At 50.9% G+C, this 18,467-nt stretch overlaps 1 protein-coding gene across 1 annotated transcript in view; it reads left to right on the plus strand.

The window, feature by feature from the left end:
- The window catches only part of LOC119090964 (regulator of G-protein signaling 7), a gene marked incomplete at its 3' end in the record, with an annotated part of 85,792 nt that overhangs the window by 24,388 nt on the left and 42,937 nt on the right, over positions 1–18,467 (plus strand). The window contains 2 exon segments of the mRNA XM_037213688.1: positions 12,624–12,720; positions 17,894–17,944. Coding sequence (XP_037069583.1) covers positions 12,624–12,720; positions 17,894–17,944 — 148 coding nt within the window.

Below are 18,467 nucleotides of genomic sequence, written 5' to 3' on the forward strand. Positions count from 1 at the left end.
GTAGCAGTCAAGTGTCAAACCACAAGCACTGCTTAGCATGAGCTCTGATCCCAGAAATCTATCCATTCAAAGGGATCGGACCAAATCTTAAGAAAATAACGCTGCCACGTTTGCATGGCAAGCGTTTACATGGCAGGTGTTTGCGTGGCGGGCGTTTGCATGACAGTCGTTTACCTGGCAGGCGTTGGCATGGCGGACGTTTGCACGGCAGGCCTTTACATGGCATGTGTTTACATAGCAGGTATGTGCATGACGGGCGTTTGCATAGTGCGCCTCGGCTGACGGTCACGGAGTCTTCCATCGCCTCCGTACGACTTCTACGTCACACTGCCGACATACGGCAGCACTATGGGCATTCCAGAATAATCATGCTAAGGCTGGAGCTATTCAGCGATACCGCGGCGCCGAGGGCCGGCAAACGCCTGCTAGCCGGCTTACCTCGCCATACGGGGGAACGCTGACGCCTGTGTTCAGGGTTTGCGAGCAGAACAGCTAGTTCTCAGCTCGTGGTGCGCCATCTCACCATCGGGATGGTTATCTTCATCATCACGTCATCACATCTCACCATCACGTTATCACACTATTATCCCCTTACGTCATGAGCACGCAGTCACACTCAACATGCCACCATCGATATAAAGCTAGCATCAAATAAGCATTACAAATCACCTTCGCCAAGCAATCGCCGCCGTATGACATCGCTGTCACTACATCACGACTGTCCCGTCATGGGCGTCCACATCACGCTGTCCCGTCATGGGCGTCATCACATCACGACTGTCCCGTCATGGGCGTCATCACATCACGGCTGTCCCGTCATGGGCGTCATCACATCACGACTGCCCCGTCATGGGCGTCATCACATCACGACTGCCCGTCATGGGCGTCATCACATCACGACTGCCCCGTCATGGGCGTCATCACATCACGACTGCCCCGTCATGGGCGTCATCACATCACGACTGTCCCGTCATGGGCGTCACCACATTACGACTGCCCCGTCATGGGCGTCATCACATCACGACTGCCCCGTCATGGGCGTCATCACATCACGACTGCCCCGTCATGGGCGTCACACCTCAGTGTCGCCGAGACCAGACTACCATCGACACACTATCACCATAATGTCATCATTGTCGTGCTGAAAGCAACACGCCGGCATCGGTTTGCCGGCGGTGTAATTGCCTCATCACCTTCGTCGCACCATCCGCCAGTGGTGTCATTGCCTCGTCACCATCGTCGCACCATCCGCCAGTGGTGTCATTGCCGCATCACCATCGTCGCACCATCCGCCAGTGGTGTCATTGCCTCATCACCATCGTCGCACCATCCGCCTTGCCAGTGGTGTCATTGCCTCATCACCATCGTCACACCATCCGCCAGCGGTGTCATTGCCGCATCACCATCGTCGCACCATCCGCCTCGGCTTCGCCGGGCAGCATAGTACAGTTTTGCTCTGTTTCATCACTGGCGGATGGAAGCCGTGTCGACAACGCTGTGACGCCCCATGACGGCGAAAAAGCAGCCATTTTCCTCCTTCCGGTCTGACTTTCGGCTAATCACCTAACTCCAGGCATGTTCCTCGGAATCTGCACCGCGCCAGCGTACGATGCTGGGTCTGCTCTTGCTCGTTACGACCGCTCCCTCAGACCAGAACGAAGGGATCAGACCGGGGTGCCAGGCGAGGTGAAATCGGAAGCTGCCGTGTCGCACCGCCCCCCGTCTTGTGAGGGGCCGTCGCTGAGGTCAACACAGGACCTCGGCCAGCCCATAGCTGACTGTGAAGCCCGCATCGATCCTGCCACGCTTAGAACGCGCACGGTGGCACGGGTTAAAATTTGACGCCGGAAACGGCATTTTTTCGGCGTCAAGGACGGTTCGAAGATCCTACGTGTGCCACAATCCGACAGCCGGCTTCCGCAGCGCCTCCCACGATCCAGGCGATGGTGCGAGGCCTACCGCAGCAGTACTGTCGGCAAAGCGATAACGCAGCGCACCAGGGAACAGTTTGCCGCAAAGTTCATATTTCACTCGGGCCATACTGCTGACAGGCTGACAAATTGGCCAAAGGCTACAACTGCCTTCGGGTAGGGGCGGGATTAGAAGCCACGAGCGTGTTCAGCAAACGGCTGGGTTGCGGAATGAAACGGCCTGCTGAACGCGCATTTGTAACGTTGCACGCGCTGTCAATAAAGGCGTTGCTCCGTTATCCTGGCATACCAGCTGTTGGGTAGGGATGAAGTCCGACCCTGCGCGATGGCTCGGTTTGGGGCGGCCGTGTGCTGCTTAATTTAAAAAACGTGGAAGCATTCCTGCTTGACTTCTGCTGTACTTGAACCACCAGAGGCGTCGCCAAGTAGGGGGGGGGGGGGACTCCTCAGACAGGGCAGGTCAGAGTTTTGCTGTTTTTCACTGTTAGATGGCTTCCGACAGACAGTTGAAGTTCGACGTCATGCATTCTCACCCAGCTCCCCCTTTTCACCCCCTCCAGCCTTCAGAAGATTCTGGCTGCGCTCCTGACATGTATGCTCCACATTCATCTATCACAAACTTTGCAAACAGCAAAGGGTACGGCAGGACTTCTGTCCACGCGCCCGGGCCCTTTGACAATCGCTTCCTCCATCGAGCGGTGCTGGTTTGAGCGAGCCACGCTGCATTACGTGCGCTCGTACACGGATGCAGTAGAACGGGACCAACATCACGAACGTCCTGCATCCGGTCTGCTCTGCCGAACGTGGGCGATGTGGCGCATGTGCAACTCGATGTCGGCGTGCGTTCGCTGGGTCCCGATTCGCTGGGTCCCGATTCACTGGGTCCCGTGCCTTTCGCTTTTGAAAACGTCCAAAGATATCCGCTGTACTCTGCGCCAGCAATGTGAGTGGGCGGTTTATGTCGTTTCACCGCTCAGAAGCGGCTTGCTGTTCCCGCTCTGTCCTCTACGTACTATCGCTCATCCACAATGGCCCGAAATGGTGAGCAGTGAAACTCGCAAAACACCATCGATCAAGTCCAATTCCCAACGGCTGGAGCAAAGCAGGCCAGCATTTCCAGCCGCCGGTCCGGTCCCAGTTGACTTACACCTTTCTTGTCATCTCCTGGTGCGGAGCATCAGGAGGCGGTCCCCAGGACGATACGCCGGCAGTTTTTGGAGTGAGACGGATCACGCGGCCTAACGCATAATAACGGGTTGCAGTTTACAATTACCAGTAATGCACAAAAATCCGCTACCAGCCCTTTTCAGATGAAAACAACTCACATTGGTGTGCAATGGTTATCTTCGGGATGATGGCCAATGGCGTACTTTGCCCGTGTCCTGAATGTCGACACCTTGCTTTCAAAGTCATCACGCTCGGCGGCAGCTGGCGCGTCGTGCTGGGTCACTTCATCACGTGGCCTGTCCACTGCATGCCCGGGTCGGCGCACATGAGACGAAAAGTTTTCTCGAAAATAATACACAAGGCTGTACGCGCGGGCTTGGCGTATGGCTAATTTCGCTCAGACCATGACTGTGGCATACATGTGTATGTTTTGTTTTAAGCTGGCACGGGCTAGTAGCCGAATGCGTTTTGCATATGTTGATTATTTTCAACCTACCTTCAGCTTTTGAGCGCAAGGTTAGCTACTGAACTGAATTTTAACTTCAGCATGCTGCTCAGTTTACCTCATCTTATTATGATCAACGCGTATCATCTAACGACCCACTTTTTCCCCATCATCACCACAGCGTCGACGCTGAATATCGACAGAAGTCGCGGGCCGACCTCAACGTCGCCTCGCCCCATCGGAGCGCTGCTGCACGCCTCTGCCGCAGGCCGCAGCACCGCGTATCGCCGAGTCAGGGACCCGCCGAGCCAGGGACCCGCCGAGTCAGGGACCCGCCGAGTCAGGGCCCGCCGAGTCGGGGGCCCGCCGAGTCAGGGCCCGCCGAGTCGGGGGCCCGTCCAGTCAGGGGCCGCCCGTCCGCCGGTGATCGCTCTCCGCTCGCTGGTCGCCATTTCCGGGGTCTGTGCCGGGCGGCGCTGGTTCCTCTCTGCGGCGCGCCGGCTGAGCCGCGGCGTATCTCGCGGGTCGTTAGCGGTCGCTGCGCCCTCGAGCCCTGGAGTTATCTGACGGTCTGCCGACCAGCTGTAATCGGGCGCATTCAGCACCCCGGGACGCCCCCCCCCCCTCCCGGACCCTCTGCTGGGCTCGGCGAGCAGGCAGAATGGTCGGTCTGGCCTCCTCCCCCCAGCCCCCCTCCCTCACCATCGTCCGCCCGCCCGCCCCCCACTCTGACCACCCGCGGGGCGCAGAATGGCCGTGATTGCCGCCGCCCCCTGCTTCTCTGCCCTCCACCCCCACTCTTCACGGGTCCGCCAAGTACCGATGGCCATCTGCGGACACTGCCAAACTACATCAATTATTTCTTGTTCTGCGCTTAGCGGCGGCGGCGACCGGCGCATCTATTTGTTGTGCTCGGCCCGCAGCCAGCGGGGCACGCGCGATCGATTGGCGATCCTAATGGTACCCTCGATTGAGTCGACTTTTGCGTGCTCGGCCTGCGGCGTTCGGACCGTGCGGTATCGGCGGCTAGAGTCGTTCGTCGCGTGACGTCAGCAGGACGCCGTCTGGTCGGAGGGGTCGCAAACTTTGACCGGCGCCGGAGGGAAGCACTTGGGGCCGTGTCATGAGCCCGCCTCAACTCCGAACCTGTCTCAAGTCAAGTCGCTAGTCTGCAACCCACATAACTTTAAGATGATAACAGTTTTTAAGAACATTTGCTGCTCCGAATACTTACACCGGCTTGAAAGTTGCTGTTGACTATCTTGAAATGCGAACCGACTAATTATTGAAACGGATACTGCTGACCGCATTTGGCTCTTGACTTAGAGCGTCATTGGAAACATCGCATTCACTTTGAACACCAAGAGAGTGTCGATGCAGAATTGTGGAGATTCACAAACATTCTACGCATGTCTTCATGAAAGTTCTTCCATTGCGCGTGCTTCACACTAACTTCATCAACATTGAAACTCTAGGACATGTTACCGATAGTTATTGACTCATTCAATTGTGTTACTGGTATAATCATTCTCTCGCATTTATTGCTGTCTTATTTTCGCTTTAGTAGCCACTGCGCTTGTTTTGTGACGCGAATAAGTCTGTGTTATCACTGATGCCCACGGACTCCCGGTATCGAAGCAGGCCGCTGCCATGATCCTCCCGCCAATAACCAAGGTTAGAGGGGAGTGGGAGGGGCGGATGTTAAAGGGCACCGAGTTCCGGATCGTTGATAACGGATTTGAAATTGGGAGAAAAATGGGTAGACCCGTGTAAATCTTTCCAGCATGCATGCATGCTGTTTTCCCGTGGACACCACGCCGATGTTTGCCACACCACCTCTTCATAACTGCTACCGGCGATATTGTACTTATTTCCTCTGTTTGTGTCCTGCGCCAAACTGACCAGATAAAGCGGAAGGATCTCTCTGATAGGCCGCTGGACGTGCGACATTGTCGGAACCTTCTGGGTTAACGGCCCGCACACCGTACTATGGCGATGGCTCTGGAAAGGCCAGGGTGCTGGTGCACGCAAACATTGCTGCGGTGGGTTCTCGAGTTCGCGGTGCTCGCGTGCCGAGTACTCGGGTACTCGCGCACTCGGTACTCGAGTACTCGTGAGGTTGCTTCTGTTCGGTGGACCTTGGGGCCTCTCATAGCAGGTGCTCGTTGCCAGGGACCCAGCGAGGACTGAAGAGGGGGCGGGATGAGTAGGGGGGACGCCAAAACGTCTGTGCGTGCAATACATCGGGTTGGCGGGAACCACCATTGCAATCTGGGATACGAGCCAACAGGCTAGACAAGTGCAAGCACACGTTTAAACGTTGAATACTTTGTTTTCAACTATTCTTTGCATGCAACGCCTGAAATGGCATACCGGGCACGCCCACTATATTGCACACCTAGCCAGCTACTGAAATATTAAACCGCCTGAAGGGAAATGAGATATTTACCGTGTGACGCAACAACCTTCAGTTTGAGCGTGCAGCGCAACACCTCGCTGTTTCTTGGACCGGGAAAATCCTTGTGCCTGCGCACTGAGAGGTTCTACCAAAGCACTTGCAAACAACTGAGTACAGCTGTCTTTTCAGGCTCTGTGCCAGTGAACTTTTCTCGGTTACCAGACGCTTGGTCTACTTGCAAAAACACGTGATTTATTATAATCTCTTATCGTTACGAAAAATACTACATCGAAACGTTACGACGGCATGCCATTTATCCTTCCGAGGGTTTCCAGCCCTAGTGGCTGTGGGCCACAGAGGCTTTCTTACAGCCGCTGATGTTGAAGGTGGCGGCGGCGGCTGCAGTTCAGGTCGATGAACTGGATACAGATCATGATTAACTTTTCAAGACTCTGGTCGCCATGACCCGTTACACGCTAGCACCGGCCCCGGCACGCTTCCTGATGTGGCCAGAGTCTAGCGCGCGCGCAGAGCCTAACACGTATTTTCCGAGCGGAGGGGCTTGAGGGACTGTTTCGCGTGTCCTCCGACCAGAGGGGCTTGTTTGCCGCTGCGCCCTGGCTGCTATTCATGCTGTTCGCACCAGGCTTGTAATCGAACTCTTCCCAAGAGATCGCTCGTGCAACACCTCTCCAGTGGGCTTTCGTTGATAGCTGATGACTACTTGGAACAGACAGTTGGACGTTCACGTTGAATCCTGCCCTCTCTCGCAAACTCTGATACGCCTTTACCGAACAGAGTTGAAACTTAGTTGCACTCAAAGGCCCCGAAAGCCCAGAAGCTGTGCGATAAATGACCGCCCTTCCACACTGTTTTTCCCATCCCCTTTCTCTTCTCATTTCCATGCATTGCATGACATAAATCCCTGATGGACTATTAATTTTATCTGTTCATTATGTTCGAAGATTAATGCGATAACACGTGGCGTCATGATGCTGAACTCGCAGATCTATCGCCGGCAGCTCACAACTCGGAACAGGCTCACAATGGCAGGCCCCGCATTTCAAGCATGGAACGTGCCGTGTAAACTTATATTGGCAAAGTTATGAGAATTACTTTGGGTGAATGAAAGGCGTAATGGCTGGCAATATCAAGGAAATGACTTTTGCGTTAAAGTGGTTTGTTTTCTATGCCAATGCTAGAGGGTTTACAAATTAATATAAACTCTGATCGTGGCTTGGGATTCGTTGACTGCGTGACGGGACGCTTTGCTAGCTTAGATAACCATATTTGTTTACACTGTTTATTTGCAAATATATGACAGCTTTACCGTCAGCAATGTTTTAAGAATTGCTCTCCAACGTCTTTCCACTGACAAAATTTTTAAAGCTCATCGGTTAGCACCGGACAATGCAGCTGGTCGATGCCTTGGAAAAGGAAATAAAATTTATGCGAGGTGCCCCTACCTTTAACACATCGGAACATATGCGAAATTAATGTGTTTGCGATGCTCTGGCAAGGCAATATTGAGCCTGTAGTTTTGCGTGTCGACTGCGAATTTTGCCAAAACGCTTCCGCGGTCAGTGACGTTTTTAACATGACAAAAAGCCCCGAGTTCGTCCTTACTCAGCACGTTTTTTGCTTAGCACGACCCCGAGTTGCAATGGCTTTTTCACGTAGGAAATTGAGCAGAGTTGAGTTTTGAGAAATACGACGCGGCATCTGGGCAGGCACGCACTGCGGAGGGCCACTGGGCGCTGCGGGGGACCACCGGGCGCTGCGGAAGACCACCGGGCGCTGCTGAGGGCCACCAGGCGCTGCGGAGAGCCACCGGGCGCTGCGGAGGGCCACCAGGCGCTGCGGAGGACCACCGGGAGCGGACCGAAAACGCTGCTCAATAAGCCCGTTATGGCAGCGCGCAAAACATTGAACTATGTGTTATGAATAAAGCTCACGCAGCACATTCATCCCGGGGCGTGTGCACGTAGTGACCCCAGCGACACGTGGCCTTATTACGACACGTGGCCACGTGGATTTATTACGTGCTTTTACACGTGCTGGCAAAATAACTCCGCATCTGGCAAAAGACTGACCAAAAACACAGGATAAAACATGCAAACCACTTTCAGCAAAGCACACAACCAATAAGTGACATCACTTGCTCAGCCTGTTTTGCTAATCCACAAAACGTAGGTGACAAAGACGCAAACACGTCTTTGGCAACTTCCGCATCCAACGATAATGAGAACTAACATTTCGCTCGCCTCCGAATATTACATGGCATTTCACCAGAAGCTTCCGATTCTCATGGACAACGCTGAACGTCCGCCAGGTCGAGCAAGGCGGGGCCAGCTAGTCATGGCAAATGTAAATTACTGGAATCGGCGTGCCGGGTGCGGCTGTCCGCCAGGCTCTCTCGACTTCCGTGCGGCCGATGTCCACGGTGCACAACTAGGTGCGCCACATCGGAGCGCTCCGACTGACCAGTGATGATGACCTGCATACACTTGTCCACGATGGCCTCCAGGAACGGGCGCACGTGCGGGAGGGTCCTCAACACCTTCACCGGCCATAGGATACGCTGGTCGGAGATGCGGCTGTACATGCGGATCTTCTCTGGAGCCATGCAACACGGCTGAGTCATAGCTCAGTCATATTAGCGTCAAACACGTGACCTTTCATTGCCGACAGTATATTTCCCACAGAAGGATATTTCTGACAAAGAGCAAACAAAAACAAGCATAAAAACACAATATTACAGATAATAATTTTTTACCACTTAGTTACACAAAGCCGTCGAATGACGATATTTTGTAATTTTATTCAAACCATTTTCCATGAATGACTTTCTGGGATTAGTGTCCAAAATAGCGAAACTTGGTATGCGCCTTGAGCACATCTGATCGCAGGCGTGCGGGTTGGTGCAAATCTTATTTCAGCGCATCAGGTTCAGCAAAAGACTAACCATACTAAAGCTTTCTGCGATCTGGTGCGATGGATTAATTAAGACTGAATTCCCTGGTCCTAGCCTGACTGGCAATATCCATATTGAATTAGCATATCTGATTGTGCAAGCATCCCATAGCCAATGTGTAGCTTTACAAACTTGTTTAGAAAGATTGGAGATGGGAGCAGGACAATATGGTTACTTACTTCAAGGTGTTAAAACAAAGTTCGTCCCATATTTCACACAGGATATAGGTAGGAAGTATGTTATGTATAGGTGTTTGTCATCGCTCTCATTCGGCTGTACAGTGGCAGTAATGTTTTCCCTGTCTTCTCAATCTGTGAAAACCCATCAATTGTACCACTCTCACATTATGCCACGCCCATCTAACATCGACAGCTATGTGCCAAATCTGCCCCCATGCTCCGTACTTGGGCCCAGCTAATCGTTCCCAAAGCTCACGTAGCGTATTTTTCGTATTTTTTTATATTGGTAGTAGAAAAACATATAATAATAAATAGTATAGTATATGAAGAGATAGAATATCAAGAATATATATTTGTATTGATAAAAACTCATATTAACCATTACCCATAAATAACACAAACGTCATTTCGCGAACGTCGAAACATCATTTCTGAAATAGGGGACAACCATAAGCCTAACTCCTGGCGCTATATGCTAGAAATTAGTCAGATTCATTATATGCATCATTTTTACCATGGTGTTACAATTGTCATCAGGTTGTGCATGCTCCCAAAGTCTGGCTATCGCATGTCAATGACTTTTAATCACTAGCCTGCAAAGGCTTATGGAATACAGAGCTCACCACAAAAGATAAAACCGCATCAGCAAACTTGGGTCATCACGACATGCGCATACTTTTCAATAACTTTGGCTTATTTTTAAGGCATTTTTGCCGGACATTGCGAAAGTAACATAATCATTGCTCAAACTGGGGCTAAAACTGAAAGCGACAGCTCATCAAACTCAAAATTGCATGCGATGTTGAGACGTGCATACCCTGAATTTGTTGCTGCGATGTCGGTGATACGCCAGACAAATTCGGCGTGAAATGTTTTTAACAGTGTGGCATCGAGGTACTTACACGAATACAGCCAAATAATTTTCTCTCATCCGGTGAGCACCGCGTACACAACGCTTTCTGTTCGGCATCCCGTACCAATGCAAAATAGGATACGGCCTAGGAAGAGGGAAGAACGTCCCGTTGACGACAAGTGTCGCACAACCCGAAATGGCTCACGTTTACGTTCGCGAAACGTACACGGCAGCAAAATTTTACAAACAGAACATCTCTTTTTCGCGGGTTGTATCATATGTGCAGCATTTGTGCAGCCTTTATCATATGTGCAGCCTTTGCGAACACATCAGCGGACATGCTGTTTTTGACCATAAACGGAAAACAGCCTGTAATATGACGGCGATCGTATGACGTTTCTTTGACGTCATTAATGCCATGGTGACATTGAAGTGATTCCCCAATGAACCTTTTCGCACTTTCGCCGGCATGTAACTCAGGAATCAGAGGGTTTTGGATCTTAGAAAGGACGTGGCTGTGAACTGTATCAAAGGTCCTCAATATGGCAATTTTAGTTCAGAACCCCATATAAATGTGGAACACTCCCTTCAGTTGGATTTTCGCTGGATTCTTTAGTTGCGTCCCACCATTAGGCTTTCTTGCATGCACCTCGGTATTCATCGCAGTGAGTTTGCACAGCCTTGATGGGTTAAAGCAGCACAAGATATGTTCAAAAATGCGTGAGATGAAAAAATATACCAACTGTAATTTTGGCCGTGCACATTAAACCTGATCACAGCACAGAATGGCAAACAGATTTCATGGATGGCTATTATAGGAAAGCATTACTCTCATATGAGGTGCGTGCTGAAAGTGCTAAAACATTGCATCACTTTACATGGTCATCATCATTTAATCATTATTTCAATAATGAGTTCTACCGGTGCCTGTATCTGTCCACAGTGGTGGAATAGCCACCTCTTCGCTACGAACAGCTCCTCATTGCTAGTGCCATTTCTGAACGACTTCTCAACACTCCGCAATCCCTTGATCATCTCTCTAAGACGACCTGATAGCCGCAGCCGCGGCTGGGATGTGGCCGCGGTTTCCTCCCTTCGCCAGGACTTTGGACATCCAACGCGCCTCATGATGACGTCACCCGCCCCAGGATGACGTCACGCGCCCCGGGATGACGTTAGCGTGGGGGCAGTCGTTCAGATTCCGGACAGACTGTAGTGCTGCGCTCCACTTCAGCCCAGCAACCCGAGCGACGCTCCGGGCATCGATCCGTCGCCGGTGCGGTGGAGGTGGCGGCCGCCGGAGCCAGGGCGGCGGAGGTGGCAGGCGCCGGAGCCAGGGCGGCGGAGGTGGCGGGCGCCGGAGCCAGGGCGGCGGAGGTGGCAGGCGCCGGAGCCAGGGCGGCGGAGGTGGCGGGCGCCGGAGCCAGGGCGGCGGAGGTGGCGGGCGCCGGAGCCAGGGCGGCGGATGTGGCGGGCGCCGGAGCCAGGGCGGCGGAGGTGGCAGGTGCCGGTGCTGTCCCGGCGCATCGGCGCGCCAGAATCGTCCACCCGCCGTAGGTCATTAGCCGTAGGTCATTAGCCGCGCGCCCGTGACGTCTTAACTTTTGAAAGGACGCGCCGTGCACCATGCCGGTGTGGGTTCTACAGGTCGGGCAGTCTGCGAGATGCGGGGAGTGTTATTATTCATCGCGGTTCTTCAGCTGATGCCAGCTGTTGCGCGACCGTCTCATCTCAAACGTTAAGTGAAAAGTCAGCCGTTGGCAGCGGCGCGTTCAGGGGAAGGGAGAGGGGCAATGGGATTATGGCAAGTCAGAAGCTGCCTTTCGATTTGATGCTGGGTCCGCCCTTGGATCTTGGGCAGTGGCTATCCAAACACCCATCCTCTTCTCATTCGGAAACGAGCTTGGATTTTAGCTCCAAACTTCTGTGGCGATGCGGTGGAAATTTCCAAAAAATGAGCCGGAAAGCGATGGGCATAGCTTTAATCAAAAGCCCAAAAGTTAAATGTCCCTGACGCTCGCTTTAGTTTGACAGAAAAGCGATAAGATGGCCTTCACCGTGCCGCCTAAAAATGGCATTGGCTGCGTCCTCATGCCAATTTGGAGAAAGGAAAACATACCGGTGAAGTTGCACAAGTTGCCCGATGCCTCTCATGCTGTGCGTCTGTGTATTGTTAAGTCAAGGCCACACTGGACCATGGTGATAATAGCTGATGATATGAGCTCTAACGACCTTACGTATCCGACCTCACTTCAACTGGGAGCAAATAATGGCATACTCCAAGCAATAATATACTGGTGTACGGAAGGACTAAGACGGGGAATTACGAGGTATTACGGGTGGAGTATCTGCTTGGACTTTCGTCCTCACATGTGGTAATATGTGCACGAACACGCTCGACGGGGGCGATAGAAAGTGCAATTGTTTTATGATTTATACGGCTGTGTTCCATGTAAAGCTCGGTACATGTTACGAAAATCGAAAGTGATCTCGTTTAATACAGGCTGACAACTGAGGATGACTCCGAGGACGTACTGGCTCGTGCCTTTCCCTTGGCGCGCCAGATTCGTAATCGGCTGGAAGGCGTATCAGCTCTGGGATGGATGTGGGAGCGATGCCAACTGCCTACGGTTCGGACATGACAGCACCGAAGCTGACTCACGGCTTTGTCCGCAGATGGAGATGCTGGTCCGGCAGATGCAGAGTCCCGAGTCCGGGGTTCCGGTCAGGTGCCAGAAACTCTTCTTGACCACCATTCCGTCCGCCTTCATGGGTGAGTACAGCCAGCCTCCCCATCGAGAGGTGGACTCCGTCTGATCGTTTTTCCGGCGGAATCTGAACTCGTGGTAAGTATGAGGCTTCTCCTACTCGTACTAAGTGCTCCTAGCTCGCCAGGTTTTACATTGCAAAAGTGAGCGGGTGGTTGAAGTCTTAGATGCTCGCTCGAGAGGCGTGGGCTCGATTCTCGCAGCAAGAAAATTGTCAAGGCCCAAAGGCATGGTTTCTCTTGTACTCTTACCAGTTGCATACCACCATCGATACACTGCAAAACTTTTTCATCGGCTCATCAGCCCATAGAGACGGACGACGAGACAGAAAAGACAGAAGTACACAGCCCTGAGCGTTACTTTGGACTGGGTCTTCCTTCGTGTGTCTGTCGTCTTCTTGGGTCTTCATCCGCGGATGGATCGTATGCTGAACACCACACCATTTCTTCCTGCTCAATCTAATAATGCATGAGCATTTCCAGCCATAGCTCTAGTGGAGGAGAGTAAGAAGCCTTCATCGACTAGGTAACGCCCTTGGCCTAAGATGCCGTCGGCGTGCAGCCCTCATCCAGTCAGTTGAAAGGATGATCCTTGAAATTATTTTATTTGAAAAGCCAGCCGCATCAGGCCGTGTTGTGATCCTAAAAAAGTCGTGTCACAGTGGCAGTGCAAGCAACGTTTCCTTCGTAAACCACAATAAAAGGCGGCTGGTTTGAGCTGGGACAAAGCTATGATGATACATGGGATGGCGTAATGGCCCGGCACTCTTGTACTGGCTGTTTGGCTGTGGGATGTCCCGACTGATCTGACTTAAGCCGCACCCGTCCAAGTGCTGGACGGTGCTAAGGATGGAATTTCTGCCCGACGAAAGGGCACGCATCACACATAAAGACACATGTCACGTTCGCATAATCGGCCATGATGAGCCCTGCATGTTAAGATTTGGTCGCCAACTTTTTACAAGAACGGAATCACTTATTTTGCTTGCGTGGTCCTGTGCTCTACAGATGACTTTAAACTCTAAATGGGGCATAGGGTACATACTTACCTCGATTTCAGCCTGAGTACTGCTGAGAGATACTACCATGTTGTATTTAGCCCCCCCCCCCCCCCCCACACACTTTTAGAGCTCAAAGTCACCAACGCAGCACGGGACCACCCAGGCAGGAAAATAGGCAAATCTGTTCTTATAAAAAGACGGCGACCGAATCTTAACATACAGGACTCATCATGGTCGATTATGCGAAAGTGGCATGTGTCTTTTCGTGTGATGTGTGCTAGCTTAAATTCGTTTACATGTGTAAGTAACACCTGACGCGTGATGTGCGATGCCTGCTCAATTGAAATCGTTTACATGTATAATTGATGTACAAGGTGTGATGCCTGTTTACTTCAACTCGCTTGCACGCGTGAATGAAGTGTGATGTGTGATGCCTATCTGCTTGAATTCGTTTGCATGTACACGTCTGTTCGCGTACCCTAATTCCTAGATAGGCACTGTAACGTGGTAATGGCTGGTAGTCGCTATTTGTTCAATCCTCTGAATGTAAGCGTCCTGTAAAAACTGTACCTTGCCTTTCCAAAAAAAATTCAAAAATCGAGTAGGATCATCAGCAGGCACTTTTGAATTCACTTCTGCTATTGTTTCGATAAATACATATTGCTGTAATATCAGCCCAACTATATTTATATTCTCCTGGTTTTTCTCCGATGAATGAGGCTAATACTTCCGTCTTATGTATGTGAATAATGCTGCTCGCTAATACACTGAACAACTTACGTAATTTAGTTTGCTAGGTTTGAAATGGGTAGCCCAGAAGCCAACTCCGTTTTCAGGGACAGGAGGGGGAGGGTCGACGCAGGGAATACGTCATTGCAAGGCTGTACGAGCATTTCACACGAACATGTGTGAGTTATACCCTCTACGGACACCCGACTTCCCCGTTTTTACGAGAAACTGTACGGCCGGTGCAGTCCCACTTTGCACGCATAGTGCCGGACTTCGTGGCACGGGGCATGCGATTATGAATGCTCACGCATTGTGCAGCCCGGCCCGGTGCTTAGCAGAGCCGCACAGCGTTGTCTGACGGTCGGATCTGAGCCCGCCAGGCTCGCTGGAGGGTTTCCGGTGCTTTACGGTCCATACAGCGATACACTGCAGCAGACAGAGCACTTGGACAGTTTGAACAGCCGTATTGTAGGGTTTCTATGTGTTGCGACGTACTGTGGCACTTTGGTGTGTTTCATTATGCTCATGTGGTACTTTTTCTATGTTTTGGAGCCGGTGAGACGTGTGCGAGGCACCTCTCCACCTGTTGCACCGAATGTTTCTCTACGCGTGTGTGCGGGTGTCATTTAACGAAAGGAAGACGTGCGTCTTTCTGGCTGTTTTGTTTTTCAGAGTGTCACGCATCCGCGACATCACAATACACTGCGAGGCGGGGGTGAGCGCTTCGCTTAGTGCTGGGCTTGGCTTGGCACGCCGCTCAGCGGTGTGGGCGCCGGTCCATCAACAGTAATAGATCGACCGATCGGCTGCAGCCGGTGAACCCCACTGACACACTTTTCCACCGAACAATCACCCTTCGTCGCCTGCAGACGGCGGGGGGGGGGGGGGCGAAAGGGGGCGGAGAGCTGACGTCAGTTTGGAATGTGATATCAGCCTGGCCGACCAAAAATCGGCTGAGTGTGGCCAGTCGACGGCGCCGTACAACGGCGTCCTACGCTGCACCGTCGCCGCGCTCTGATTTAGGTCGCTGGCGCTGCTCTCGTGATGACTGAGAGCTTGCGGAAGCTCCGCTGATTGCCTACCGCCAGATGTTTCGTCGACGCAGCCCTTACGCGGAAGTTGCCCTTCTGCATCCACAACAGTCATGTTCGGAGAAGCGCTCCGTTCTTGCGTCGCAAGCTTTGGCTGTTGAAATTGAGCCCCGTCATGATTGGCATGCACAAATAGTTTTGTGTGTTTCAACACTCCCCCATTGCTTGCGACATTGACCGAATTTCTGAACTTGCTTAGCCGGTCGTATTTTATATGCTATTACAATTGCATCAGCGTTCCTCAAGCTCTAACGATCAGAAACACAATCTCGTTTGATCGATCTGATGAGAGCGTTGGGTGTACTTTACGAGCTGACTGAGCGCCCACGCGCAAAACTTTGGTGCTTAATTGAGAATCCACAACCATTTCAAAGGCTTGCAGCGTACAAGCCGTCTTAAAATATCACCAAATGGAGATTTGCATGATCATGGCAAGTGAATCATTATCGAGCATGGGTAGAGCTGAGAATTCTTCAATCCTGCACACATCTATTTGTCGGATGCATTTTTATAGATCATACAGTAGAAACAGCCTTATTCCTTGGAGCAAAAACGGGGAATAGAGACATAGATGGATTTATATTTCGGCAACAGTCTTTATCGAAACAATAGCAGAAGTACATTGTAAATTGCCTGCCGATGATCCTAGTTGATCTTTCAGATTTTTTTTTAAAGAGCAAGCCAAAGTTTCGACAGGACACCAACATTTAGGGGATTTTATAAGAGCGAGTGCCAGCCATTCCCATGATGCAGTGCCTATCTAAGAAATAGAACATGCAAAAATACGTGTGCATACAAACGAGTTCAAGCAAACAGACATCACGTATCACGCCTCATCCGAACATGCAAGCGAGTTGAAGTAGACAGGCCTTACACATCACGCATCATTTATACATGCCAGCGATTTCAATTGAAGAGGCATCACGTATCACGCGTCAAGCATCACTTACACGTGTTACTACATACAGGTTTTAAGCTAGCACACATCGCACATCAAGGCACATACCGCATTCGCATAATCGGCCATGATGAGCCCTGTACGTTGAGATTTGGTCGCCGACTTTTTATAAGAACAGATTTGCCTATTTTCCGGCCTGGGTGGTCCTGTGCTCCGTAGATGACTTTGAACTCTAAAAAGGGTATAGGTTCCACACCTCCCTTGATTTCAGCCTTTGCGTGTTTTGCCAAAAAGTGGTCATCCAAAGGGGTATTCCCTCTTTTATTTTTAGCATCTCGCAGCCGTTGATTACATCTCAAAGCGTCTCGAGGCTGTGTGATATCCCTTTTGGTGACTATTTTGTTGCAAAAATGGTCAGGCTGAAATCAAGGGAGGTGTGAACCCTATACCCCTTTTAGAGCTCAAGGTGATTTATGGAGTACAGGACCACCCAGACAGGAAAATAAGCGAATCTATTTTTATAAAACGTCGGCGACCAAACCTCGACGTACAGGCTCATCATGGCCGATTATGCAAAGGTGATATGTGCCTTGATGTGCGATGTGTGCTAGCTAAAGATCGTTAAAATCTGTAAGTGGTACTTCACGTGTGATGCGTGATGCCTGTTCAACTGAAATCGCTGGCATGTATAAATGACCCGTGATGTGTAATGCCTGTTTACTTCAACTCGCTTGCATGTTCGAATGAGACGTGATGCGTGATGTCTGTTTGCTTGAACTCGTTTGCATGCACACGTATTTTTGCCTATTCTATTTCTTAGATATGCACTGTATCATGGAAATGGCTGGCACTCGCCCTTTGTTAAATCCCCTGAATGTTAGTGCTCTATAAAAACTGTGGCCTGCTCTTTCAAAAAACAAACTGAAAAATCGAGCAGGATCAGCGGCAGACAATTTTGAATTCAGTTTTGCTATTGTTTCGATAAATGCATGTTGCTGACATATCAACCCATCTATGTTTTTCCTGGTTTTCCCTGAGTAATAAGTCTACTACTACTGTGTTATTTGTGTGAAAAATGTTCCTCGCAAATGCACTGAACAATTTACGGATACATTTTTGATTGGGTATCCCTTGCAGGCCCCACACTACCACAAGGCTTAATAGGTACATACAGCGTAAAGACTGCTAAGTCATGTTGAAAACACTTTAGTACGCTTTCATTTCACTCACATAATCTTTTGCGGATTTCCATTCCATGCCTTTTTGAGGCAATTGCAATTTCTCGCAATGAAATTAAGGTTAAGACATTCAGGCTCACGTCCAGCACAATAGCATTCCGTCAAACCTCGATACGCGCTCTGAAATAACAAAAGCCGGTGTTAATTACGCATTAGGGACTGATCTAAATGATGGACATGCTTGCATTTAAACTGTTCAGCTAACTCTTGTTACTTCTGCAGGGTACGACCTCATAGAATGGCTGATGGAAAATCTCCCCATCGACGACTCAGGTGAGAGCCCGGCCTTATCCGCGTCTGCTATTTGTACGCGGCTTGCGTTACCTTATTCTGATTCAAGCATCGTCCTCACCTTTCACCTCCAATATGACGTGCTGCAGTGTTTTGTACCAGCATTTGGTAATTAAGTGTTATTGTCGCAATAGCTGGGTCCCTTCACGATGTGGTTTCATGTGAACAACGCCATATTGAATTGAGATTCTGGAGAGGCCTTCGTCTACTTAAAATTAGATATTATAATAAAAGTCGTGGTACAGTCTTCTCCGTTCTTCATTATAGCTTCCAGCATATTCGAGCGCAGACGTTACAGTTCGATAGCCAACTTATGCTGGAGGCTTCTCTCGCGAGTCGAGACGCCTCTGCTACGACATAGCCCTGAACGAGACGCCAGGCATGCTGGCTCCGCTTGTGAGTCTTTCATAACTCGAAAGATCGGCAAGGTCGGCCTGACATGTTGGCATGCCGGAGAGGAATGCTGGAGCAAAGAGCCGTGAAAGGCGCGTCGGAATCGATGATG

The sequence above is a fragment of the Pollicipes pollicipes genome, unplaced genomic scaffold (genome assembly GCF_011947565.3).
Source record: "Pollicipes pollicipes isolate AB1234 unplaced genomic scaffold, Ppol_2.1 Scaffold_3216;HRSCAF=3773_pilon_pilon_pilon, whole genome shotgun sequence".
Classification (NCBI taxonomy): domain Eukaryota; kingdom Metazoa; phylum Arthropoda; class Thecostraca; order Pollicipedomorpha; family Pollicipedidae; genus Pollicipes; species Pollicipes pollicipes.